The 27,471-nt window shown below is 44.7% G+C and overlaps 1 protein-coding gene across 2 annotated transcripts in view; it reads right to left on the reverse strand.

Annotated features, from left to right (window-relative positions):
• Positions 1–27,471, reverse strand: part of LOC135238142 (neurexophilin-2) — a 101,850-nt gene that overhangs the window by 64,156 nt on the left and 10,223 nt on the right. The window contains exons 1-2 of one of the 2 annotated variants that reach the window (XM_064305845.1): positions 15,103–15,303; positions 14,716–14,811 (exon numbers count right to left, since the gene is read on the reverse strand). In XM_064305845.1, coding sequence (XP_064161915.1) covers positions 14,716–14,769 — 54 coding nt within the window. In that variant the 5' untranslated portion in view covers positions 14,770–14,811; positions 15,103–15,303. Of the gene's footprint in view, positions 1–14,715; positions 14,812–15,102; positions 15,304–27,471 lie in introns of those variants that run through there. The other variant, XM_064305844.1, reaches the window with a different exon arrangement.

Consider the following 27,471-nt stretch of genomic DNA (forward strand, 5'->3'; position numbering starts at 1 on the left):
GCAAAGTGGAGAAAATACGACGCGTGTAAGGAGAAGGTTTCGTGAAACGACCGCTTCAGTTTTTATTTTTGATGCATGCTTCTCTCCGCGCTCTGTCTGTATCCCCTGGTCTCCTGCCGCTCCCAGACACAACCCCAAAAGACTGGTGAGTTTGGACTGAGTTAAAGAACCAAGAACCGAGTCCCAAAGCCCGCCCACCCCCCCCTTCCTCCAGATAATTAACAGAAACCCGGTCAGAGACTGTATATAATTTAACAGCCGGAGCTGTGTTCTCAGACCCAGAAATCCCTTCAGCAGACGCACTGGGGCCGGAGACAAGCTGAAATATCGCCACACGCTCACGCACAGAACACAGCTTGCTCACGCGTGTTACCCGCACACTCACACACAGAACCAGGCTCACTCACACAGTGTTACCCGCACACTCACACACAGAACACAGCTGGCTCACACAGTGTTACCCGCACGCTCACACACAGAACACGGCTCCCTCACACAGTGTTACCCGCACACTCACACACAGAACACGGCTTGCTCACACAGTGTTACCCGCACGCTCACACACAGAACACAGCTCCCTCACACAGTGTTACCTGCACACTCACACACAGAACACGGCTCCCTCACACAGTGTTACCTGCACGCTCACACACAGAACACAGCTCACACAGTGTTACCCGCACACTCACACACAGAACACGGCTCCCTCACACAGTGTTACCCGCACACTCACACACAGAACACAGCTCCCTCACACAGTGTTACCCGCACGCTCACACACAGAACACGGCTCGCGCACAGTGTTACCCGCACGCTCACACACACAACACGGCTACCTCACACAGTGTTACCCGCACACTCACACACAGAACACGGCTCGCTCACGCATGTTACCCGCACACTCACACACAGAACACGCTCGCTCACACAGTGTTACCCGCACACTCACACACAGAACACGGTTCGCGCACACAGTGTTACCCACACGCTCACACACAGAACACGGCTCGCGCACACAGTGTTACCCGCACGCTCACACACAGAACACCACTACCTCACACAGTGTTACCCGCACACTCACACACAGAACACGGCTCGCTCACACACAGAACACAGCTCGCTCACGCATGTTACCCACACACTCACACACAGAACACAGCTCGCTCACACAGTGTTACCCGCATACTCACACACAGAACACGGCTCGCTCACGCATGTTACCCACACACTCACACACAGAACACAGCTCGCTCACACAGTGTTACCCGCACGCTCACACACAGAACACGGCTCGCTCACGCATGTTACCCACACACTCACACACAGAACACAGCTCGCTCACACAGTGTTACCCGCACGCTCACACACAGAACACGGCTCACTCACGCATGTTACCCACACACTCACACACAGAACACAGCTCGCTCACACAGTGTTACCCGCATACTCACACACAGAACACGGCTCGCTCACGCATGTTACCCACACACTCACACACAGAACACGGCTCACTCACACAGTGTAACCCGCACGCTCACACACAGAACATGGTCGCTCAGGCGTGTTAACCGCACGCTCACACACAGAACATGGCTCCCTCACGCAGTGTTACCCGCACACTCACACACAGAACACGGCTCACACAGTGTTACCCGCACACTCACACACAGAACACGGCTCACGCGTGTTACCCGCACGCTCACACACAGAATACAGCTCCCTCACACACAGAACCCGGCTCTCTCACGTGTGTCTCCTGTAACCAGGGCTACATTTTTATCATTTCAGAAGCAGCAGGCATCAAATTTAAGAGAGGAAGAGGACGAAGAGGGATGGGGGAACGCGCAAGAGACAGGAGTAGCAAGAGAAACCCAGATGACAGGGAAGAAGATTCGAGCGTAAGAGAAAAGACGGAAGGAAAGTCTTCAACCGAGGTATAAAATGCGATACTCCTTTCTATTCTGGGCCCTGTGCATGTGCAGCCCGCTTAAAACTGGAGACCAAAGCAAACTTTTGAGCCCCAGAACCCAAAGTCTTACATTCAGATTCTGCCACACACTGTTTTCTGCCCGGTTAATTTCCATTCATGATTAGATTTCAGGAGCTACATGAATTTTAATATTAAAAGCAATGTCATGAAAGTCTTAGGACCCTCGTAAGACTGATTACTTTGAATGTGATTTTCGGTGCTTTATTTATGTGTTGTATTTTTAAAGGCAGACGAACACAGTTTAATCTGTGAGGTCATTATTCCTGCTAAGGGTAAGGGTCTCTTCTCCCTCTGCAATAAAAGCAGTGCACATCTGAATTAATGCCTTACAAGCCACAGTTGAGGCATTAGAAAAAAAGAATAAAAACTAATCTTCCACCGCCAGAAGCACATCTGTGCTCAGGCCCAGGCTCGGCTGACCCTGCGTGTTCCCTGACCTCTCAGCCCTGAGTTATGATATGTGGTGTCCCACGGATTACTCTTCAATATTTCATTACATGCACAAAATCCTCATCTATATATCTCTCCCAGGTATGTCACTATTAATCATAAACAACACAGGAAGCCAAGGCTGTCTAATAAGTCAGGCAGTGTACTTTGCACACACACACACACACACACACACACAGACACACACACACACACATGCACGTACACACACATACGCACGCACTTGCACAAGCACACATACGCATGCACACATTCACACGCGCACAGACACACACTCACTCACACACACACACACACACAGACACACACACACATGCACGTACACACACATACGCACGCACTCGCACGCACACATTCACATGCGCACAGACACACACACACACACTCACACACACAGATGCACACACAAACACAGGGTCGTCCACAGCCCACAAACACACACTGAGGATGTACAGACACACACACACAGAAACAGATGCATGCACACACACACATAAACAGACACACACATACACAAACACATAAAGACAGAGATACACACACACACAGAAACAGATGCACACACACACAGAAACAGACACACATACACAAACACATAAAGACAGAGAAACAAACACTCACAGAAACAGATGCACACACACACACAGAAACAGACACACGTACACACACATAAAGACGGAGACACACACACACTCACAGAAACAGATGCACACACACACACACACACACAAATACAAAAAGAGAGAGACACACACACACACACACACACACAAACTCACGCCCCCAAGCATGATAGCATTCTTCATTGTGTTTATAAGGTGCGCTGGCATCTGTGTCCCCCCTCGAATAACAGGAAAGGTATCAGCAGCTCGGCTGTCCCCCACAGACGCGATCTATTTCCTGACTCCTTTCGCGGCTAACGCGGGGGAAACGCCGCAGGGTTTATTCAGCGCTGGCAGCCCGGGCCAGCGGCGAGGGACCGCTCAAAACTGGAGCGCTCTAAAGTAGGTCTGACCCCCGCATCCCCGCTCCCCCCTCCCCCCCCCTCCCCCGGGCGCGCGGAGAAATTCAAAGCAGGAACGCGGCAGAAAACCCGTGATTACGGAAATTAAAAGCGGGGCCAGATTAAGGGGTCGGGGCCGGGGCCGGGGATAGGCCCCTCCCTCTGGTGATTAACGGGGCGGGGAGGGACGGGACGGGACGGACTCCGGAGCGCGAGACGAGAGCCCGGAGGGAGTCTGAGGGGCTACGCTAGCACACGGCAGCGTCGGTCCGCCCCGCCCTCCTGCTCGTAACGCTAATGTGCTAACCGCTCCGCAATGAACAGCATCTCTTCCGCTCCAACCTCCGCCAGCTCTCCCACTCAGAAACAGCCCGGCCGCCCCCGCGCCACGACGACGCCTTCGTTTTCGATGAGTTCCACTGACCTGTTCGTTTCCACAGCGCTCTCTGTCCAACTGGCTGACAGAACGGTATATCTGCTACATCACGTACTGCAAGGGACGCGTTCATCGCCATTAAAATAGGCAGAATAGATAACATTTAAGACACCATAGTCTACAGCCTTTTATCGTTCTGCGAGGTGCAAGTGTTCCAGGCAATGTGATGTGAGTATAGGATTAAGAATATATAATGAGGACAGACCATTCAGCCCATCTAGAACATAAGAGCATAAGAATGCATGATGAGGAGAACAGGCCACTCAGCCCATCTAGAACAAAAGAACATAAGAATGCATAATGAGGAGAACAGGCCATTCAGCCCATCTAGAACATAAGAACACATGATGAGGAGAACAGGCCATTCAGCCCATCTAGAACATAAGAACATACGAATGCATAATGAGGAGAACAGGCCATTCAGCCCACCTAGAACATAAGAACACATGATGAGGAGAACAGGCCACTCAGCCCATCTAGAACAAAAGAACATAAGAATGCATAATGAGGAGAACAGGCCATTCTGCCCATTTAAGGCTCATTATGACCTAAAGTCTATAGAGGATCCAGATGGACATTGAGTCGGGAATTACACACCTGACCCCCTGCCCCATTACAGGACCTGACCTGCCTAATACACACAGGGCCTCTTACTGCCTAATACACACAGGGCCTCTTACTGCCTAATACACACAGGGCCTCACACTGCCTAACACACACAGGGCCTCACACTGCCTAACACACACAGGGCCTCACACTGCCTAACACACAGCCCTAACACACACAGGGCCTCACACTGCCTAACACACACAGGGCCCTAACACACACAGGGCCTCACACTGCCTAACACACACAGGGCCTCACACTGCCTAACACACACAGGGCCTCACACTGCCTAACACACACAGGGCCTCACACTGCCTAACACACACAGGGCCCTAACACACACAGGGCCTCACACTGCCTAACACACACAGGGCCTCACACTGCCTAACACACACAGGGCCTCACACTGCCTAACACACACAGGCCTCACAGCCAAACACGGGCCTCACTGCCTAACACAGGCCCTACACACAGGGCTCCATGCACACACACAGGGCCTCACACGCCTAACCACACAGGCCCAACACACACAGGGCCTCACGCCTAACACACACAGGGCCTCATGCTACACACACAGGCCTACACTGCCTAACACACACAGGGCCTCACACTGCCTAACACACACAGGGCCTAACACACACAGGGCCTCCACTGCCTAACACAACAGGCGCCTAAAAACCACAGGGCCTAACACACACAGGGCCTAACACAGGCCACTGTCTAACACACACAGGGCCTCACACTGCTCTAACACACACAGGGCCTCACACTGCCTAACACACAACAGGGCCCTAAAAGGGCTCACACGCCTAACACACACAGGGCCTCACACTGCCTAACACACACAGGGCCTCTCACTGCCTAACACACACAGGGCCTCACACTGCCTAACACACACAGGGCCCTAACACTGCCTAACACACACAGGGCCTCACACTGCCTAACACACACAGGGCCTCTCACTGCCTAACACACACAGGGCCCTAACACACACATGGCCTCTCACTGCCTAACACACACAGGGCCCTAACACCACAGGGCCTCACACTGCCTAACACACACAGGGCCCTAACACACACAGGGCCTCACACTGCCTAACACACACAGGGCCCTAACACACACATGGCCTCTCACTGCCTAACACACACAGGGCCCTAATACACACAGGGCCTCACACTGCCTAACACACACAGGGCCTCACACTGCCTAACACACACAGGGCCTCACACTGCCTAACACACACAGGGCCTCTCACTGCCTAACACACACAGGGCCTCTCACTGCCTAACACACACAGGGCCTCACACTGCCTAACACACACAGGGCCTCTCACTGCCTAACCACACAGGGCCTCAACGCACACACAGGGCCTTCACTGCTAACACACACAGGGCCCTAACACACACAGGGCCTCCACTGCCTAAACACACAGGGCCCTTAACACACAGGCCTCCCAGTGCCTAACCACACAGGGCCTCGTGCCTACTAACAGGGCTAAGACACACAGGGCCTCACTGCCTGACACACACAGGGCCTACACGGGACCTAACCACACAGGGCCTCCATGCCTAACATACACAGGGCCTCACACTGCCTAACACACACAGGGCCTCTCACTGCATAACTCACACAGGGCCCTAACACACACAGGGCCTCTCACTGCCTAATACACACAGGGCCCTAATACACACATGGCCTCTCAGTGCCTAACACACATAGGGCCTCACACTGCCTAACACACACAGGGCCTCACACTGCCTGACACACACAGGGCCTCTCACTGCCTAACACACACAGGGCCTCTCACTGCCTAACACACACAGGGCCCTAACACACACAGGGCCTCTCACTGCCTAACTCACACAGGGCCTTGCACGCCTCCCAGACTAGCCCCGCTCCTTATATCATGGGAAGTGAGGGAGCGATGCATGGCTCAGTAGTCCTGCCTTATTTGGGGGAGCAGGGACCACCCGGAGGAGTGGAAATAATGCATGACAAGCATCTGGACTCAGGCCCTTCTGGGATGCGCACTGAGAGGAGCCGGCCAATAAGACGGGCCCTCGGGTGAGTGCGGCACTGGTGCGGGGCAGGGGGTGGGGGGGGGGGCAGGCTGGGGAGGGGGGCGATGTATTCCGACACATCTCCTCAGCGGCTGGGGCTGGAGCGGGTACAGAGAGAGACGACGGCCCGCTCTGCCAGTTTTGGGGTACGGCCCCCCGATACAGATGAGCAGCATCTGTGTGCCACGGTGATCCAGATCAGCCTGGCACCCGGCCCAGCCCCCAAAGACCCCGCGTTCCCAGCCCCCCCCTCGCTGCCCCCACCCCATCCCACTGCCTGTGGGGGGAAGGTCTACTTTTAAGAAATGAACCACATCTGCTCCCTGCACAAACTTTCTCTCTCTTCTCTCTCAGATGTTGGGGGGAGAGGAGGGTTGTTGGGGGGCGTTTGATTGGTAGCCTGTGATAACACCATCTCCGGGCCTCATAAACAAGGCTCCGCACCCCCCTGTCACCCCACCCCGCAGTGCCAGACCTGGGATGAAGGGGGGGGGGGGGGTCCCATGCTTGCAGCCTTTGATTATGTCTCCTCAGATTTTTATTATTTTCCTCTCCCTTCCTGAAACTCCTCCACAACTTCACTCGGAATTTACACCGAAGGTTTGAGGGATCCCTCAGCCCAGAAACAAACCGAGGTTGGGGTTCGAGTGTGCGGTAGGGTTCCAGTGTGCGGTTCGCTGAGCACCAGAGCGTCCCGCGTCCCGACACCCCACTGAATCACGGCAGGTGCCTCTCCCCGACAGCGTCTTTCTGTGAAATTATATTTTTACATGCTGTTTTCAATCATAAGCTGCAACTTTTAAGTAGACACTAAATCTATAATTAGACAACAACCTGAACTTGTGAAATACTCTGCACAGGTATTACTGTGGTGGACCCCTGCACTTAGGAATGAAAATAACTCATTAGAAATTATATATAGTTGCAAGAAAAAGTTTGTGAACCCTTTGGAATTACTTGAATTTCTGCATTAATTACTCATAAAATGTGTCACAATATTAAACAAACACAATCTGCTTAACCCAATAATAATTGTAAATAATTGTACTTCTTCTTGTAAATAGAATGAATTCATCATTCAATCATTCACAGTCTAGGTTGGAAAAAGTAGGTGAACCCCTAGGTTAATGAATTCTCCAAAAGCTAACTGGAGTCAGGTGTTCCAATCAATGAGTTGTGATTGGAGTTGCGGGTTGGAGGTAAAAACGGACACAGTGTTACTGACAGGGCCTGCTCTTCTCAAGAAACATCTGTTCATGTGCACCATGCCCTGCTCAAAACCGTTTCGAGAGGACCTTAGAAGAACAACTGAAGAGATGCATAAAGCTGGAAAAGGCTACAAAAGCCTTTCTAAAGCCCTGGGTGTTCATCCATCCACAGTATGATGAGTTGTCTACAAATTGAGGAAATTCAGCACTGTTGCTACCCTCCTTGGAGTGGACATCCTGCAAAGATCTCGGCAAGAATGCAGTGTGTACTGCTGAAGGATGTCAAAGAGAATCCAAGGGTAACAGCAAAGGACCCACAGAAATCTTACTAAAGTCTCTGTTCGTGTCCACCACAAGACAAAGACTCAACAAGAATGGTATTCATTGGAGGACACCGTGGAGAAAAACCACTGCTCTCCAAAAAACATTGCTGTATGTCTCAAGTTTGCAAAAGACCACCTGGATGTTCCTCAATGCTCCTGCAATATTTTTGTTTTATGGATGGATGAGACAAAAGTTGAGCTTTTTGGTAGAAATGCACAACGCTATGTTTGGAGGGAAAACGCACTGTTCACCAACACCAAATCCCACTCATCCCAACTCTGAAGCATGGTGGAGGGAGCATTGTGGCTTGGGCCTGCTTTGCTGCCTCAAGGCCTGAACAGCTTGCAATCAGTGAGGGAACAAAGAACTCGAAAGTCTGTCACCAGAAGCTTAATCGAAGTTGAATGATGCCACAAGGCAAAGACCCAAAAACACGTGAGTAAATCGACATCGAAATGGTTTACATGGAAGAAAAATCATGTTTTGTAATGGCCAAGTCAGAGTCCAGACCTTAACCCTATTGAGATGTTGTGGCACGGCTGATAGGAAACATTTGGTGGAGGTCATTGCTGCTAAACAGGCCGTTCCAGTTACTAGATACAAGGGTTTACATCCTTCCTCCAGCCTGAACTGTGAATGCTTTGACAAAGCGTTCAATAACGACATGAAATGTGCAATTGATTGTGTGTTATTAGTCTGAGCAGAATGTGTTTGTCTATTCTGATTTAAATGCTGATCAGACAACATTTAATGAATAATTAATGCAGTAACCCCAGTAAAGGTTGCAAAAACTTTTTCTTGCAACTGTATTTTTACACTGCAGTATTTCACTTGATAAGAAACAATAAGACCTGCGTCAAACAATTATTTAAAAATGCTTTAACACTGCAGACAGTAGTAAAATCAGTGCAGGTGGTTGCTAATTTCAAATTAAATAACAGTGACATATGGTCAGATTTCCCTTTAAAAACTCCCAGGGCCCTTTGGAAGTGCTTTTTTTACTGCCATCCAAAGAGTGAAAATATTTCAGATGTTATGCCCACATGGACGTAACGTGTGAAACAAGCATCCCTTACAGGGGGTTTCCCGTTAGAACTACCCAAACCGATGAGTTCTGCTGGACCTGTCTCATTCAGACAGGGGAACACGTGAAACCCAGCCTTGAATTTCATCTGTGGACGGGATGTTGCTTAATTGCGCTTTTTTTGCACCACCTTTATTTACAATCCCTGTGAGCACAATGCTGCTTCCAGACCGGATTCAGCCGCACTGCTCTCCACTCCGTCTGTCTGTCTGAGCCCTCCGAGGATCTTACATTACGAGACGCTCCAGGGACATCTCAGGGACACTGCCCCTCAGAACATGCCATTGTTCTCGGGCCAGGAGGAAGAAGACATCCCTTCAATGGCGATGCGGCGTGATGACATAATGGCAATAAGATAAAGCATGTTTGTCAAGATTCCCCACCACTTGTTCCTTTTGCCCCAAGTGCCCTATGTGCATTTGATAAAAATATCTATTTATATTTGTGTTATTAGTGTTGCTGTCATTCATTTTCATTCATCCATTTCAGTAGGCTATGTTCTGTGCAATAATCGTGTGCGGTAGAACGTGGGGAGCACCTGGGTGTGGTGGTGTTCCTGGGTTGGTGAGCCCTTTTCTCATTGAAAGCACCTGCACCCCCCAGAAGCCCCCTGCCCAGCCCTGCAGCTCGGGGCTATAAAAAGCAGTGTGGCCCAGCGGAAGAGGTTCTGTTTGCCTGGGGGCGGGGCTGAGGTTGCTTCCTGCTTTAATGTTCTCCAGAGTCGGGCCCAATGAGGGTTAGATGGAACTTCATACGGGAAATATGAAACTATTGTGAAAATTGAGTTTTAAAGCATCATATGAAACAGCTGACCCAGTCTGACCAACCAATACCTGAGTGTACCAATGACAAACAAGGCATATCTCCCGCCAATACCTGAGTGTACCAATGAGAATAAGGCATGTCTCCCGCCAATACCTGAGAGCAGCCAATGAGGATAAGACATGTCTCCCGCCAATACCAGAATGAACCAATGAGAATAAGGCATGTCTCCCGCCAACACCTGAGTGTACCAATGAAAATAAGGCATGTCTCCCGCCAATAACTGAACGCAGCCAATGAGGATAAGGCATTTCTCCCGCCAATACCAGAATGAACCAATGAGAATAAGGCATGTCTCCCGCCAACACCTGAATGCAGCCAATGAGCATACGGCATGTCTCCCGCCCACACCTGAGTGTACCAATGAGGATAAGGCATGTCTCCTGCCAACACCTGAATGCAGCCAATAAGAATGCAGGAGTCTTAGAGTGAGTAAAATGAAAAGCTTTGACTATAAATGAATATATTAGCTTGTCTTCTGGGGTATTTTACTAGAGAGGTAAAGACCTTATGCAGCTTCTGCCGCTGGGAGAGTAGAAGACCACGTCTCGCTTTTAAATTTAACAGTTGTACTGTCTGCCGCTAAGCTACACAGACGGAAAAACCACATTAAACCAAACCTTCGCCTTCAACCAGCTGTCCGGCAGGAGAATGATTTCGCCAGGAAACGCGGCTTACGGACGTACCGCGCACAGGACGTTTCTGATCCGCATTTCACGCCCGCGTGCACGAGCTGCAGCGTGGGATCTGCTGGGCCAGGTACACGGTCTCCGGGGAATGGCAATTTGTTTTGCAGAAGGACCGCGATCAGCAGAAATAATATGATTGCCTTTGTCATAATCAAGTAATGGATTAAAACAAGTAATCGGTTTGCACACATTACATTTGCTCAGCAGATTAGGAAGCAGTACAGAGAACAGGCCTGCTGACATTTTATACCGAGAGAAAGGCTGGTCCTATTCAAGGGAAACAAAAAATTATGATTGCATGAAAAACTGTCAAATTTGAATGTGTAATTTGTCTTGCCTTGAATACATAACCTGAAGGAGCACACACACACACACACAACACACACATGTGCGCTCATACACGCTCACACGCACACACAAAAACACACACACACACACTCATAAACACACACGTTCATACCCGCTCTCTCTCTCACACACACACACACACCCGTGCACACACATTCGCAAAAATACTAAGCCCAGCAATAAACGTACTTTCAAAATCAACTAAATAAATGCATAACAGATATAAATAAATAATTCTCAAATTAATATGATTCAATCTTCCTAATGTCTCAGGGGTGCAACTAGACGCTTAAAAAAACAGTTTTAAGAGCTGCTTAAAAAAAAACATTTTAAGAGCTTTATTTTTATCTGAGAGAGACTGAAATATTTGCTGTGGTATCACCTAGTTGCGGCCAGCAGAATAAAACCGTTAGACATCACTTTTAATTTGGGGAATGAAGCTCAATTTTCTTGAAATTTTATTTATTTATCATTATTATTATTATTATTATTATTATTATTATTTTGGCGGTTGAACATGTCTGCATCGGCATACATAAATCAAGCATGTGTCTCAGCAAGACAGGGATAACGTGAGAGCAACCTTAATTTGGTTGAATACAAAAAGTTTCTTTGATATAAAATCAACAGTAATTGTGTCATTTTCGAACAAATTCCGTGCACGAATGTGCGCATTCCGTGCATACATGTATTTTTCACTCCAGACGTTTCTGACGACGGTGGGATGCGCATCTGGATCTGCAGGGTTTTCTGTGCTGGTACATTGAAAATGTTCTCATTTCTGCTTTCGTTGAAAATGATCGAGGGAAAACTTCGGATTGAGTGGTATTTTCGCCTAAATGTCAGATATTGGTCCAGATTCTTCGTCCTGCACAAAGAGACGTCACCATCTGCACTGCCTTTTAAAAGGGCGAGTTCGCTAACTTATAAGGAATATAAATCAATTTGTATTCCTTAGGGAAGAAACAGTACGCGTTCAGCGTTTCGGCTTTTTAAAACTCAAATTTAAAATGTATGTCGTCCAATATATCATCAGTAATAAATCTATAACTAATGGAGTTTGGAATTCGGTTTCTCTCACTTCAAATGCGTGCGAAGTTATCATAAAGTCAGTTATGTTAAAGCCACCGAAGCGAATTTTTAATCATTTTTATACAGCGCTCCGGCTTTGGCGCGCCTCGGGACTGAACGCTTCTCCGCGCGCCCCCTCCCTCCCTCCCTCTTTCGCACCACCCTCCGTTTCGAGCTCAGCAATTCAGCACCAGCGCCCGAGGACAGCGCGAGCTACTCACTGAACACGAGACAAGATGTGATATTGTACTTTGATTTTATATAGATGTCATAGTCAAATCAACAACAAATCTTCATTGCCACTGAAATTTCGCGTTGAGACAATAATACATTTACAAGACAACGCTTGCTTACTATGTATCTTTGCGGAATATTTGAGATTTTAATTGGTCAATCATTTTAGTATGGCGCCTGACTGCCCAAGGACGTTTCAAAGCGATAAAGTAGTTGGAAGTGTTTTTTTGTCGCTTTAGAATTCAGTCAGTTTGCCAGTGTGGCACCGCGAGCCATAAATTCCACAGTATATAGCCTACATTAAGTCACATTCTTCACCCGATTGCTGCTCAAAAACAAATAATGTCGAACTGAACCCGACAGAAAACATTGTGCTCTAAACGCCACGGTTAAGGTGCTCGCAAATATAAATTATTTCTTCCCCAAGATGTGGCAGATAAAATTTGACCAATTCAGGGTAATATTTATGTACTGTAGTACATGCGTTATCATGTTGACACACCACACTACAGGGAAAAAAGAGATTGTATTCAATAATATTAACAACACCAACAACAACAACAACAACAATAATAATAATAATAATAATAATAGGTTGCCTGTCGCCTTCGAGGGCTTGCACCCTAATAGGCCTACATATGAATCCTACTATGTGAGTGTTAGCACGCTTTCATATCATGAAACAAACAATTCCCAGATCATGTTTTCTCTTTCAGTGTGTAACTACATTGTGTAGAACCGCTCTGGGTGTCCTATGGATTTGCGCGGAAAGAGAAAGAATTTCAATAAGAATAGTGCAAATATGCCGTTGCCCCTCAGCTAATTAAACACCGCTCCCAGAATGATTTAGTAAGTACAAAAATACTTGAATTGTCTTTAAATAATCAAAAGTCCTGCAAAGCCAATTCCTGAAGCGGACGCTGCAGGTAAAAAAAGATCCCTCTGTTGGTATCAAACCAGGATGTAAAGTTCCTGAAATTCACCTGACATATTTCACAGCTGTGAAAATTACGCGGACAGTCAAATGTCCCTGATAGACAGTGATATAAACGTGATACACGGAGAGTGATACAATTAGATAAACTTTTTTTTTTTTTTTTTTTGGAAAGCGATGTAGAGATGAACCAGAATTTTAGGAACGAGGATGTACATAGATAAACTTTTATAAATAATAACAAAAAAAAAAACAGTTTCCTCATTCGTTTACACAGACAAAATCCTGGATTGCATGGTAAATATTAGTCAGCAGCACATTCTAAAGTCTGGTGTATTAAAAAACACATTTTGTTGTGCGCAGAGCTTTGCGTGAGCACCCGTTCTGACAACCACCGGAACCCAGGTGTCTCAACATCCATCGGTGCGTTACTTTACATTCGCTTCTCACTGTCGTCCATGAACGACGCTCGTTGTATTTTAAATGAGAATTCCTCAATCCCAAACCTTTTGCGTAAGTGTAGAAAGATATTTCTCAAAGAACTACAACTCATAAAAGCTCATAAAAAACACAACGCACACACACACTCAACCACGACGCATGAACGCACGCACAGACGCACTATGCCACTGTGAGGTTAATATCTGAATACGTTATAGCGAAGCATATATGGGAACAAATATATAACACACACAGTCTTTGACATTATAACTCTGACTGGAGATCCATATTTGCATTTGTAGGATAGTCCTGAAAGCTACACTAAGACTGATGCAATGAACGAAAAACCTGATCAAATGACATTCAATTAGGTTCGGACAACCATGCGCAACCAGGTGGCTACGCAAGAAAGAATGTGTTGATCTCTCCAATTAGCCTACCTCTTGAAACTATATCATCTTATTTCTTCCGAACAAATCTATCCTACATGTTAAAAGTTGTTTTTAAACACATAACAATGGTCAACAGCGGACTCTAAACTCTATAGAGCATGCTACCTAGGCTATATATAGATGTCACCAGAAAGTTTTGATTTACGTCAAATCTTTTATATTGTCACAAAACGAAAGTTTACTGACAGGCATATATTTCACACTTAACATTTTAACAGACTGATGTTAATCAAGAAGAGACAAAATTTTATTTCATCTTAGTTTTTTAAAGTAATTTCAGAACGCATTGTCCCAAAAATGTTTGGTTTTTACTTTGCTCTTCCCGTTGTGTGGAACCTTGGCACGTAAAACATGCATTTGCCAGACGTCCCCATAGCAAGCATCCGCCGCGGCAATGCATTTTAAGTGAATCACATCAGGATCTCTAATCGAACCGAAAACTGATTTTTAAATTTACTCTGGTTGGCAATTTACATTGGACCGCTGTCCGCAGACACCCGTCACCGGAAAAGCGCAGTTAACTTTTTAAAAAGCGTGTGTCGCGTGCAAGACAGACCGCCTACCTTTCGTAGAATCCACTGGTTGAGGATCAGAAAACTCCAGCAGAACACCTTCATCGCACCTCCCGAACAGCGGGCTCCGCGAGGTATTTAATCCCCCTGGGTTAACACATACAGACAGAGGGACAGTCAGGGATTACACACAATCCAAGAGGCAGGCAAAAAGGAGAAAAATGTGAAAAAAAACGGGGCAGTGTGTTTCTGAGGTTATATCGGAGTTGAATCGTTGTAGTCTATTAAAAGTCAAATCAGCTTCTAAAGTCCGTCTCGCGAGTATAAAATGTATCCATAGATTGTGGCCACGGTTGGACGCTCCTAGAGTCGTGGAGTTTTTTTTTTTGTTTGTTTTTTTTTTTTTTGTTTGGTTTTCTCGCGGTGGAGCGAAGTCACCTCGTTAAGGAAACACGGTGAGATACGCCAGAAGATCAGGAGTAATGCGCGTGCCCTCCGCCCAGTCAGCCAGTGAGTCCCGTCCTGCTGTTTATAAAAGCAAATGCGTTTCCTTCGATGTTTTCACCGACTCACTCACTCTGCTCTGTCTTCCCTTTCTTTTTCTCTCTCTCTCTCTCCCCCTCTGTCTCTGTCTCTCTCACACACATACGCGCACACACACATGCTAGGCAGTCATTCTCTCCTATCCACCCTCTCTACTTTCGCGGTCTGAATAGAGGTCTTGAATACCGAATACCAACAGGTATTGTATATATTGCCTCCCATAATCCCATCCAACACACACACGCGCGTACACACGCACGCACGCACGCAAGCTTCCGAGTGAGCATGATCTGATGCTCAGAACAATAACTACACTTCAGAGGGAAAATCTGCTAGCAAACGTGCCGGTGGTCTTGGAGTGATTCAGTAACCATGAAATCATAACAAACGTTTTCACCCTGGGCTTCTGTAATATATCGACCTAGAATAAATAAATAAATAAACTACACGTTGAGAGATTGCTTTATTCGATATATGACCGTAAAGTGACGACTAATTATAATAGTCTCCTTCAGGGACATTCAGTGAAATCATACGTCACTGGTAACTTCAAAAGTAGCAATACACACACACATGTACCATAAAAACCCAGACACCACATGCATAACAGCTACATTTTATGGAAAATGAAAAATAACGATATCAGTTTTGAACGTGCGTAAATAGACGACACACTTCAGAGATATATTGAATGGCTTATTATTAGCCTATTACTTTTTTTTTTTTTACAAGAGTTCTCTGAAATATGAAAGGAACAGACCAAGGCTTTCTTCTGCATGAAAAGATGAGCAAACAGGTCTATAAAACAGGTTTTTAGCCCAAAGCAACAATTCAGATGATTGGGTATAGGATGTGGCCTCCAGATTTGAATGTGAATTATACAAGTAATGATATTAAATTTGTTTTAATGAAGTCCACTCTAGTCCAAATATCTATAAAGTATGGCATATTACTCAAATATCCCAAAAACACATGTCGGTGGTATTATGTTGTGTCAAATTTTACATCTGGAACAAATATAATGTAATGATCTATTGTATCTCAATTGGAACATGAAGTTGTGAATATTTAATTGACCGGTGATTACGTTATATTACAGTCACTTAGCAGACACTCTTATCCAGAGCAATGTACAGCAGTGGAAAACACCAGTGTTATTCTCAATAAATACAAAAATGTGGCATCACCAAGGCACAGAGGCCCATTCATAACCAATAAGTATAAATGTTATCCAAGCTAACAACCATTAGCATTGTTAGAAAAGAAACGACCACAAGGACCCAATCATACAGTCACCATATTGGATTATTCTGTCATCACAGTTGAGGTTATTATCTGCATTTACAGAAAATAAGACAAAATACACTGCAGTGAATTACACTTTTACCTTAAATATAACTCCTCTTGGAATATTTCACTTTCAGATTATTATTTAATTCTTTTTTTTTTTTTTTTGGTGAAGCCCAGACCAGATTAGCTGTGTCTAGCATGCCAGCCAATGCCACATATCTCTGCACAGATTAATTGGTTTCATACCTTAATGCTTTTTTCCTGGGCTTGCTTGTCATTCCATCCGGATAACATGCAGATCGGTGAATATGCTCAGACATTATCAGCAGATGAGACAGAGGTTCCGGGATATGCTCTGGTTTCATAATACTATTCTCAATTGGAGAGAGGAAGTGGGTAGAGTACTAACAGAATATTCCTGCAGCATCTCAATTTTCCCCAAACAGTCTTAGCTCTGGCCATTTTAACAAAGCAGTTGTGGAAGATTTGTATGAAATGCACTAGAACAGCTGTAGACATTGTAGCATCGGGGTCAAGATAGGTCATTAAATCTCAGAGTGCCTGGATGTATGCCGGTCCTGCTCGTCAATATTTAACAGGTGTAACGTGATGGACAGGTAGTATGCGGACTGGAGCTTGGAATCCTGTTTGGATGCAAGGTAAATGTGCTTTGCCAAGACATGTGGGTCTTTTAAGAAGAGCATTAATTGGCAAATAACCGAAGCACACATAGAGTTAATGACAAATATAAGGGGTGATATTGCTATTTCAAAGATTTTTCATTTCTAACAAGCATGTAATTTGAAATTTTTCTAGAGACAGGAGATAAAAAATATATGAGCAATTTGTTTATACATTTACAAACCTGGATTGGTTGTTTTTTTTATAGAGCTGTACTCTAAACCAATCTACAAAGCTGTAAATACATAAAGGACAATTTTGTGCAATCTGATCATCATGTAATATATGTAACATATGTAATATTTTTCATATTATAATATTTGGACATGGCTATTTCCTTTGTCTCTAATACAAATCTTTAGATGAAAGACTACACTGATTATATAAATGCACAAAGACGCAGCATGTACAAACACTGGCCCAACATCTCAACATTTGTAACAGTTACATTACAAAATTATTTTTTAAAGATCAGCATCCAATCGACCGCGTGGTTTCATGACAACCACGTTGGCAGTGAACCATTTTCTTGCGAGAGCAAACATCCTCTGCATTGTCTGGAAAAGCACATCTTTTGTTGGGCCACAAATGGATCTGCAGGTTTACTGGTGCAATGTACGCCATATCTACGAATCACATACTGCGAAAATGTAGTGATCAGGAAAAGAGTTGAGTCTCCTCTGATAATGTCTTGTTTCTGTGTGGCTGGGACTAATTTTTGGGAGTGGTTGGAAGGGGTATCTTTTGAAACTTAATCTTCACATCCCAGTACGATCACGTGTGTGTGTGTGTGTGTGTGTGTGTGTGTGTGTGTGAAATGGGTAGGATGGGCAGGATGAGGTTGGAAGTGATGCTAGCACCGCGGCGTAGGCTACCTCAGAAAAGCACCGTTTAAATGCTGGTCACAGTTCTCATTCTGTTGTGCCTGGCCTGGTGTGCGGAGGCTGGCAGAGATGTGGTTATTGACAGGCTGACCAAGTGTAAGGAAGAAATGCTTTAGATATTGACACAATCAAGTAAAGGTCTGAATGATAAACTTGAGCTTTCCACCTTTCGCTCGACAGGAGTAGGCCTGTCACGTTTCAGGACATCTTATCCTCCCTGTTATTTTATTGGAAACTCGATCAGTGAGTTGGTGATTCCACGGCCTGTCGCCTGCAAATTAGAACGGTTATGGCTTATTTCAGCGCAGTACAGGCTAAGGCGCCCACCAACACCCGGGCCCACGCGCTGGAACACAATATTGCATTGGGTATTACCGAGAATTACACACGGCAATCGTCCGCACAAATTGGTTGACTTTATATGCAGTGAATATTTGAGAAGAGGATCGGGCGGAACTATCGGGAAGAGACCTATCACACTTTAAAAATATCAAAATATCTGAAGGGCCCTTTCTTTACACCGGGCACAAAGTCTGTTACGCAACCAAGCAGATATCTCGCTGGTGAGCGTACAGAATATTGTGAACATTGGACTTAAAATTATACACTCGCTAAATTAATAAGATAGTATGAGCATCTGAAATGTACTGGCTCATGCGCCGTTAGCGTTTAAAACAAAATGTATTGTGCAGTAAACGTACCTTTAATTTAAATGTCTAATCATTCAGAGACACGCCACCGTTAACACTGTAAAATTTCCATTGGTAATTCAACTCTGACAGAGAACATGTGTGTCCAATAAGGTACTGAATATTTTGCTGTCTAGAAGACAATATCAGATCCGTCATTATTTTTCACTGTCTACATTATACACAGTAGCTGCATTTTTGAACCCGTTAGTGCAGTCGACTTTCAACGAATCCCCCGCGGTGGTGAACTAGCGCGAGGCCGGTAGTCATGTCCCGGAACCATCGATATGTTAAGCAACATTAAACGGTGACGAGTAGCATGGACTTTTACGACCATACGGCACATAGAAGGACTAAAGCCGTGCCGACGGCGCGTACAGGCATGAAGGGCTGCTTGTCAACGGACCACAGATGGAGGGGTGTGCGCGTGTGATCGTAATTACAAAACACCCGTACGGTGGGTAGTCTATATGCAGGTTGGATTTAGCACTTTCTGTGCGCGCGCCCACGGCATTTGGAAATTATGGCGCTTTATCGCCCCCTTGTGAATACAGAAAATATTCTAAGGACCGACGACGACGATGATGATGATGATGATGATGATGTAGCTTGTTTATGTGTAAACTCCGTGCTTGTAAATGGTGTTATCATTAAAGATCTCTAAACGCTATTAAATGTGATGTGTGAATAATCTTCCTTTATTTCAGTAATTATTATTTAATAAACAGCTGACGAGTTAAATTGATGATCTTAAAATAATTTTGTATCCATGGAACATTTCCATTCATCTGTATATTGATCTTGGCTGTACATATTTTTCCCTTTAATATCCCATGTTTTCCCCTTTAATATTCTATAATGTCCTAGATTTTCCCTATATTCTGAATTGTGCTTTACATACGGAGATATGAGAATTCAGCCTTTAAGGATTAAAGGTGTGCTTGGTTGACTGGCTGAACGCAAAGGATCCTGGGACAGGTAAAAATCCATAGCTCACGCATGGGCATATCTACAGTTAGTCAGTGTTGTTAACATCAACCAACAATGACTGCCCCATTTTTCACCTCAGGCCAAATCAAAATGGAGGAATGTCATATATGCCCTATATATATGAACATATACATGCCATATATGGATGCTCTGCTCCATGCAGGTACATTGATCACAGTTCCCCTTGTCCTACCTTGGACATTGAAAAATTCTCAGTCCTGAACCAAAGTCATGTTTTGTCAAATGCTCGGTGCTCATATACCATAGATGCAATACATTTGTGGTGAGGATTTAGCTTGAAGGGAAGCTTGCTTTCCCGTGAAATGTTTGTTTGCAGTGTGGTGATCTGTGTAATATAAGGTATCTTATACACCCCACTGTGGGATTGGATAATTAAACTACAGATAAATATAAACTACTGCTACAGCCAGGCGACAGTGTGTAAATGAGCTTAGTGCAAAGATTTAGCCTTTTGGTTATACACAGTGAAAACCAAAAAATAAGTAATTCAATCGTAATGAGCTTTTTTGTTGCATATTTTGAAATCTTATTTCTATATTTTTTTTGCAAATGCCAGTGAGGTTAGAAAGTTTGATTCCTTTCAAGATTTGCCAGTGCGATAAGACAATTTTACTTGTCAAGCAAAACTTAAGGTCATATTTTTTACACGAGAGAAAAAGTCATAAAAATAAGATTTCAAGTCTCATTATAAGAATAAGAACTTGTTAAGACAGACTTTTTTTTTTTGCATTGTGGGTCCATTTTCCATACCACGGCTCGAATTGATAAAGCGTGTCAGAGTAGAAGAGTTGGTGTTGGATCGGGTTTCTCTCGTCCACATCCTAATTTTCCCCGTGACATGATAAAAAAAAGGCAAAACTGATCCTGTATATGACCCATATTCATAAAGCATCTCAGAGCACAAGCGCTGATCTAGGATCAGTTTTCCATGCAACATATCCTAACCTTATCCACTGCACCCCAAAAAGGTCAAACCGGTCCTGGATCTTCAGACCTCTTGAGATGTGACCGACTGGGTTCCAAGACTAGTACATGGGCACTTGAGACTTCAGTGATAACATCAGCTTCTTTCTTAGAGGACTGACTCCCCAGATACTGCAGACCTGTATTCTCCATGGCAGCTGAACAGAAGACGTGTATTGTACAGTATAACCGCTGCGCTCATGGCAAACAATAGGCGGAGCCTAATATGGTACAGCACATATAGCTGTGAGTTCTGTCAGCAGTGTAGGCTACAACATGTGCACAATGGGAACAATGTTTAACTGCATCGAGCTTTCAGTGTATCACTGTAGTGAATTCTTCTTCTAATTATTCTTACTACTACTACTACAAATAATAATAATAATAATAATAATTATGATTATTATTATTATTATTATTATGCTTTCTTAAAAATTATCAAAGAACTTCACTCGACAGATGCAAATAATAGAAGACAACAAGAAAAGCCAAGGTCATTATAATTAGGTTAAAAGCTGCAATCACATTAAAATGAGTTTCAAGGAACAGGCGATGCATACAAAACCAAAAGAAAGGAACATAAAAGACGAGGGGAGAGATTGCAATAACAATAGCGATGCAGACAAGCAATTATGAGAGGAATATAAAAGAATAAATGCGACAGGACAATGAGGAGGCGCGCGAGGTGAGTTATAACAGCGCGAGGAGGCGAGAATGAATAAAACGCAGCTTTAAAGCTGGATGGCGGCGGGTGAAACGATGGGCCGAGACCTTGCCTCGCAACGGACGATCGCTCTCAATCTCTCAGATTGTTCTCCATTGATAACAAGCTCGCAACTTTTTTGCCAGGATCACTCATTAACTGCAGACACACACTTTAAACACATTGGCGCGAGATGCAGGCACAATTTCAAAACACTACGGTAGATCCCTGAGAATTCCCAAACAGAAACGATAGCCTATTGACCAAAATGTACCATCATATGAATAAAGAAGTGTGTTGTAAATATTGACAAAAGATGTGTATTAAAACTGGCAGTAATATGCAGGAGTTTTGCTGGTGTAGGCCTCGTTTATACTCACATTTGTTACAGTTGGTAAATAGGACTTCCATGCACGCGATATATGCGCTCGACAGTGTACAGCTGATCTTCTGCGCGCTTCATGCATATCCGATTCCATGTGTTCAGACCGAGATCGCTTTTCTCCTGGTTGCTGCGCTCAGTGTTGCGTGACCTGACAACCATCAGTACAACAGATTGCCTCGCGACTCCCGCACGCTTATTACGGGCTGTTATTTGTCAGCAGAACGTCGGTGACAGAAGAAGACGCGTGCCGCAACGATTCAGATCTGACACCGGAAGACGCAACAATTTTGACAAATCCGAGCCAGATCCGAATTATTGCGTTTTGGACAGAACTATGAAATGCAACGCATTGGATTTATTAGGGAATTTCATACACGTTCATTTAAAAGGCCATGTGTCAAAAGGGCCTACATGGTTTTAATCTTTCAAAATAATTATTCGACCCATGTGTGGTTAGCCACTGTTTACCTTTAATTTAATTATTTTTTGTTACATAGTCCTGTCAGTGTGTACTTCACAATAAAGTGGCCAGTTATCCGTCAATGTGCATGTTTATGCATTCAGCAACCAATATAAAAAAAAAATCTGTTTGTCCTTTCTTAAATTCAGGAACAAGTACCTTAACATCAACCAGTACAATATGACTGACAGGTCAGTCTATTTCTTTTTCTTGTTCTTTATTTTCTGCTCTGAACGTAGCATTCTGGAGGCTGCAGTTTCATCTGGTTGTTTTTAGTGCTAGAGCCGTTGTTTTCTGTATCATTACAAATTTTCTTTCCAATTTGTTTCTGCAGTGGTGGGACAGGGGTTTGTGCAATCTAAGAGAGGTATTGGAAGTGGCAGGCAAATTTAACGCAGCTGCTGCATGTCTCCTTGCTCCTCTCAATATGTGCGTTGCCCCCCCCGCCCCCGGTATCCTAAATAAATGGACATACTCGAGAAGAATGAGCAGCATTTTCACTGTGTGAGATGTGTTTGGGTCTCTGAGTCTCTGTGTGAGATGTGTTTGGGTCTCTGAGTCTCTGTGTGAGATGTGTTTGTGTCTCTGTGTCTTTGTGTGAGATGTGTTTGGGTCTCTGAGTCTCTGTGGGCCAGTGTTTGGGTCTCTGTGTCTCTGTGTGAGATGTGTTTGGGTCTCTGTGTCTCTGTGTGAGATGTGTTTGGGTCTCTGTGTCTCTGTGTGAGATGTGTTTGGGTCTCTGTGTCTCTGTGTGAGATGTGTTTGGGTCTCTGTGTCTCTGTGTGAGATGTGTTTGGGTCTCTGAGTCTCTGTGGGCCAGTGTTTGGGTCTCTGTGTCTCTGTGTGCCAGTGTTTGGGTCTCTGTGTGAGATGTGTTTGGGTCTCTGTGTCTCTGTGTGAGATGTGTTTGGGTCTCTGTGTCTCTGTGTGAGATGTGTTTGGGTCTCTGAGTCTCTGTGGGCCAGTGTTTGGGTCTCTGTGTCTCTGTGTGAGATGTGTTTGGGTCTCTGTGTCTCTGTGTGAGACGTGTTTGGGTCTCTGTGTCCCTGTGGGCCAGTGTTTGGGTCTCTGTGTCCCTGTGGGCCAGTGTTTGGGTCTCTGAGTCTCTGTGTGAGATGTGTTTGGGTCTCTGTGTCTCTGTGTGAGACGTGTTTGTGTCTCTGAGTCTCTGTGGGCCAGTGTTTGGGTCTCTGTGTCTCTGTGTGAGATGTGTTTGGGTCTCTGTGTCTCTGTGTGAGATGTGTTTGGGTCTCTGAGTCTCTGTGGGCCAGTGTTTGGGTCTCTGTGTCTCTGTGTGAGACGTGTTTGGGTCTCTGTGTCTCTGTGTGAGAGTGTTTGGGTCTCTGTGTCTCTGTGTGAGACGTGTTTGGGTCTCTGTGTCCCCTGTGTGAGATGTGTTTGGGTCTCTGAGTCTCTGTGGGCAGTGTTTGGGTCTCTGTGTCTCTGTGTGCAGTGTTTGGTCTTGTGTGAGATGTGTTGGTCTCTGTGTCTCTGTGGCATGTGTTTGGGTCTCTGAGTCTCTGTGGGCCAGTGTTTGGGTCTCTGTGTCTCTGTGTGCCAGTGTTTGGGTCTCTGAGTCTCTGTGTGAGATGTGTTTGGGTCTCTGTGTCTCTGTGTGAGATGTGTTTGGGTCTCTGTGTCTCTGTGTGAGATGTGTTTGGGTCTCTGTGTCTCTGTGTGAGATGTGTTTGGGTCTCTGTGTCTCTGTGGGCCAGTGTTTGGGTCTCTGTGTCTCTGTGGGCCAGTGTTTGTGTTTGGGCACAAAGAGACCATGCTCGGGGTCAGGACACAGGTATCTTGTTTTCGAAGTTGCTGATTCCTTGTGTTCCGGGATGGTCCTCTACCAATGTCTCCTCATCCTGATAATAAATATTAGGCTATAGTAAGTAGAAAAGTTCATTGGCTCCACTAGAGCCAGCTATGGGTATTAAAGATGCAGACACATGCTAGCCTCACCCATTCTCATCAGCAAGGGCTGGCCTGGTTGTTGTTTTATTGTCCTGTATGCGTGTGAGATATCTCCTCGTGAGTAATTGGCTAACAGTAGACACCCTCAAGAGGCCACAGGAATGAAAGTATCATGTTTAATCAACGTAAACCATATTTAACTGCGATGTGTGAATTAAATACATCACAAACATTCTATTTTTAGTTACATAATTAAATGCACACATAATAAATGTGCAATGAATGTGTCTTACACAGAGTGTGGGGTGCTGATGAGGCATGTCCACTGAACAAGGGTGGAGTAGAGCTACTCTACACCTCAACACCACCTCCCCTCCACCTCTCTGTCCATCCAAACTCACTACTGACACATGGGATCTATCAAATCTATCAAAACTTTTTTTTTTACATTATTTAAGGATATGACATACAGAAAGACAGAAATATACACTTTGTTGTATATACTATACACTTTGTTGTACGTCGCTCTGGATAAGAGCGTCTGCCAAATGCCTGTAATGTAATGTAATGTAATGTAAATATAAGATAGATAGTTTGTCTTCAAGAATTTATTTTCTAAAAACACAACTCATATACAAAAGGTCTTTTAATTCCTCTCTCTCCCTACAGAACTTTCACTCTCAAAAAATAAAGAAAGAAATATATTTGATCACAAAAAAAGCTGAATCAACCTTAATTGTTTCCAAACATTGGGGGGGGCATGTACCCCTGTACCCCATCCCCACCCCCCCTTGCCACACCCCTGTTCTGGAGGGCTGAAGTCCTCCATTTCCGGGCATGAAAGATGTTGAAGAGCATCCTTAGGGCGCCCCCCCCCCACCCCCCAAGCATATCCGGGACATCGTGCTGCACTCGAGAATCCCATCGGAGACCCAAATACCCTTAATGTGCAGAGCTTCCGTAAGCAGCTCTCTCACAGAGCGGCACAGAGCCGGGCTTCACATGAGTCACCGCTCCGCCCGCAGAAACACTGGCCCCGTTTCTCCAGGATGCATACTTATTCAGCCGCTCTCCACAACATCAAACTCTTTTTCCTTTCAGGGTGGGTTTGGAGAGTCATTTTTCCCAAATCGGGTTTTTTTTAACTCTTCCGTTCATATATGTAAAGGAGTCCGCACTGTTAGTAATTTTTGGCACTATTATAGAAAAAAATAATTAATTGGCTGATAATAAATAATAATGATAATAATAATAATAATAATAATAATAATGCACCTGAATCGATCTACCTTTGCCAAGAACCTTCCGATATTACTTACAAAACCACTGACCACGGTGCTGTAACAGGGAGCGACAACAGAATTAATTCTTCATTCCAAACGCTCCACTCAACCATTTTAACCCCGTTATGACAAATGTGCACTTTAAGCCAGCCACCATGCGAGCATCTCGAATGTGACACAAATGAATAGCCTTTCATAAAATACATTCCAGCTCTCTGATTAAAACGAAGGCTATCTTACAGGATAAAATCTTGTTGATGGGATGTGGTTCGGCCACTTATGTAAGTCGCTCTGGATAAGAGGCTCTGCTAAACACCTAAATGTAACGCAATTACTCTGTAATGCGTGGAGTCTATGGGTGTCAGCACGGGGAACATGACACCGGTCAAGGACGTTAATCAACTCACAGCTGGTTGATGGAAGTGGAACATGACGTCGCTGGCGTGGTTCCAGAACACCCCAAAAGCGCATGAATAGAGTCAGCCCTGGTGGCTGAGAAGGCCCCCGCATATGGAAAGCATCAGCGTCATGCTCTTCAAACAACCGCAAATGCACGCGCTCTGTTCATGGGGGCACAGAGAACCAGCCCTCGCAAAAATGCTTCGAGGAGATGAGTAATCAGGACAATTAAGTGGTCATGACTGACATCCACCTTTCCTTTAAAAGCATATGAGTCATTTAATCTTCATTTTTGAGATGTGGCACAAGGACAATTCTGAGATTTAGATTTAAGTTACATCTTCGGATCCCAGATTTAAGATTTCATTTAATTATTTGCCTACAAGCTACATATCTGTCATACACAAAAAAATCTGTCATACAGATTTAACATTAAATGAATGAAATATGTAAATAAAATGCTGACTTTTTGTTTTCAAACGATCATAAGAATTTGGACACTCAATTTTTATTTTGGAATTACAGAATTAGATAAAATGTTTAAATGACATGATTATTCACTGAAGATTTGATGAGTATGAGAGAGTGAACACTGCAAAGCTCATTTAATGGCATTTACATCCATATCAGGTGATCTGTGTAGGAATTATAGCCCTTTTCATACTTAGTCCATTAATTGGACAGTTGGCTGCTCGGTTGTTTCTGGGCCAGCTGTGTCTCCTGATATCATTAGTTCATGCACAAGAAAGCGAACGAAAGGTCTAGGTGTTGCATTTGCATTAGGAGTCCGTTGCTGTTGTCTCTTAACACGAGGACCAAAGAAGTGTTAATGCCTCTGGAGCAGGCCATCGCGAGGCTGACAAATCACAATAAATCAATCAGAGGCTCAGCCAGAACATTGGGTGTGTCAAAATCAACTGTTTGGTACATCCTTAAGAAGCAATAACACTCCGGTCAGCTCAGCAATAGCAAGCAACCTGGTAGACCACGGAAGACCACTGCAGTAGATGAAAAACAATACTTTCAATTGTGAAGAAAACACCTTTTTCAACTGTCGAACAGAACAAGAACACTCTCCAGGATGTGGACATTGATGTGTCAAAGACTACCTTAAAGAGAAAAGTACCACTGTGTAACCTCACATATAGGATTCGCCACAAGATGCAAACCACTGGCGAGCTTCAAGAACCGAATGGCCAGGTTAGACTTAGCTAAAAAGTACATTAAAATCTGTTCTGGAGCAAACACTTATGGACAGATGAGATGAGTATTAACCTACACCAAAGTGATGGACAGAGGAGAAAGGAACTGCTCATCTAGACTTAAACCTCATATTCATTTTTTTCATTTAAAATCCAATGTGCTGAAGTACAGAGCCAGAACAACAAAAACGTTTCTGCCCAAGTATTTACGTATTGCACTGTGTGTGCCCGCAGTTTAATTAAATGTACTGAAAAGGATATCTTAAGTTTAAACAGATAAGTAAGTAAAGGAAATTTAGCCTGAATCTAGGCAGAAAAGAAAATTCACCATTCAAAAATTTATAATTTCATAAACCCATCAGGCATTTCACTTTCTCCAATCTGCTTCTGGATTTGAAAATTAATA

The sequence above is a fragment of the Anguilla rostrata genome, chromosome 13 (genome assembly GCF_018555375.3).
Source record: "Anguilla rostrata isolate EN2019 chromosome 13, ASM1855537v3, whole genome shotgun sequence".
NCBI lineage: Eukaryota > Metazoa > Chordata > Actinopteri > Anguilliformes > Anguillidae > Anguilla > Anguilla rostrata.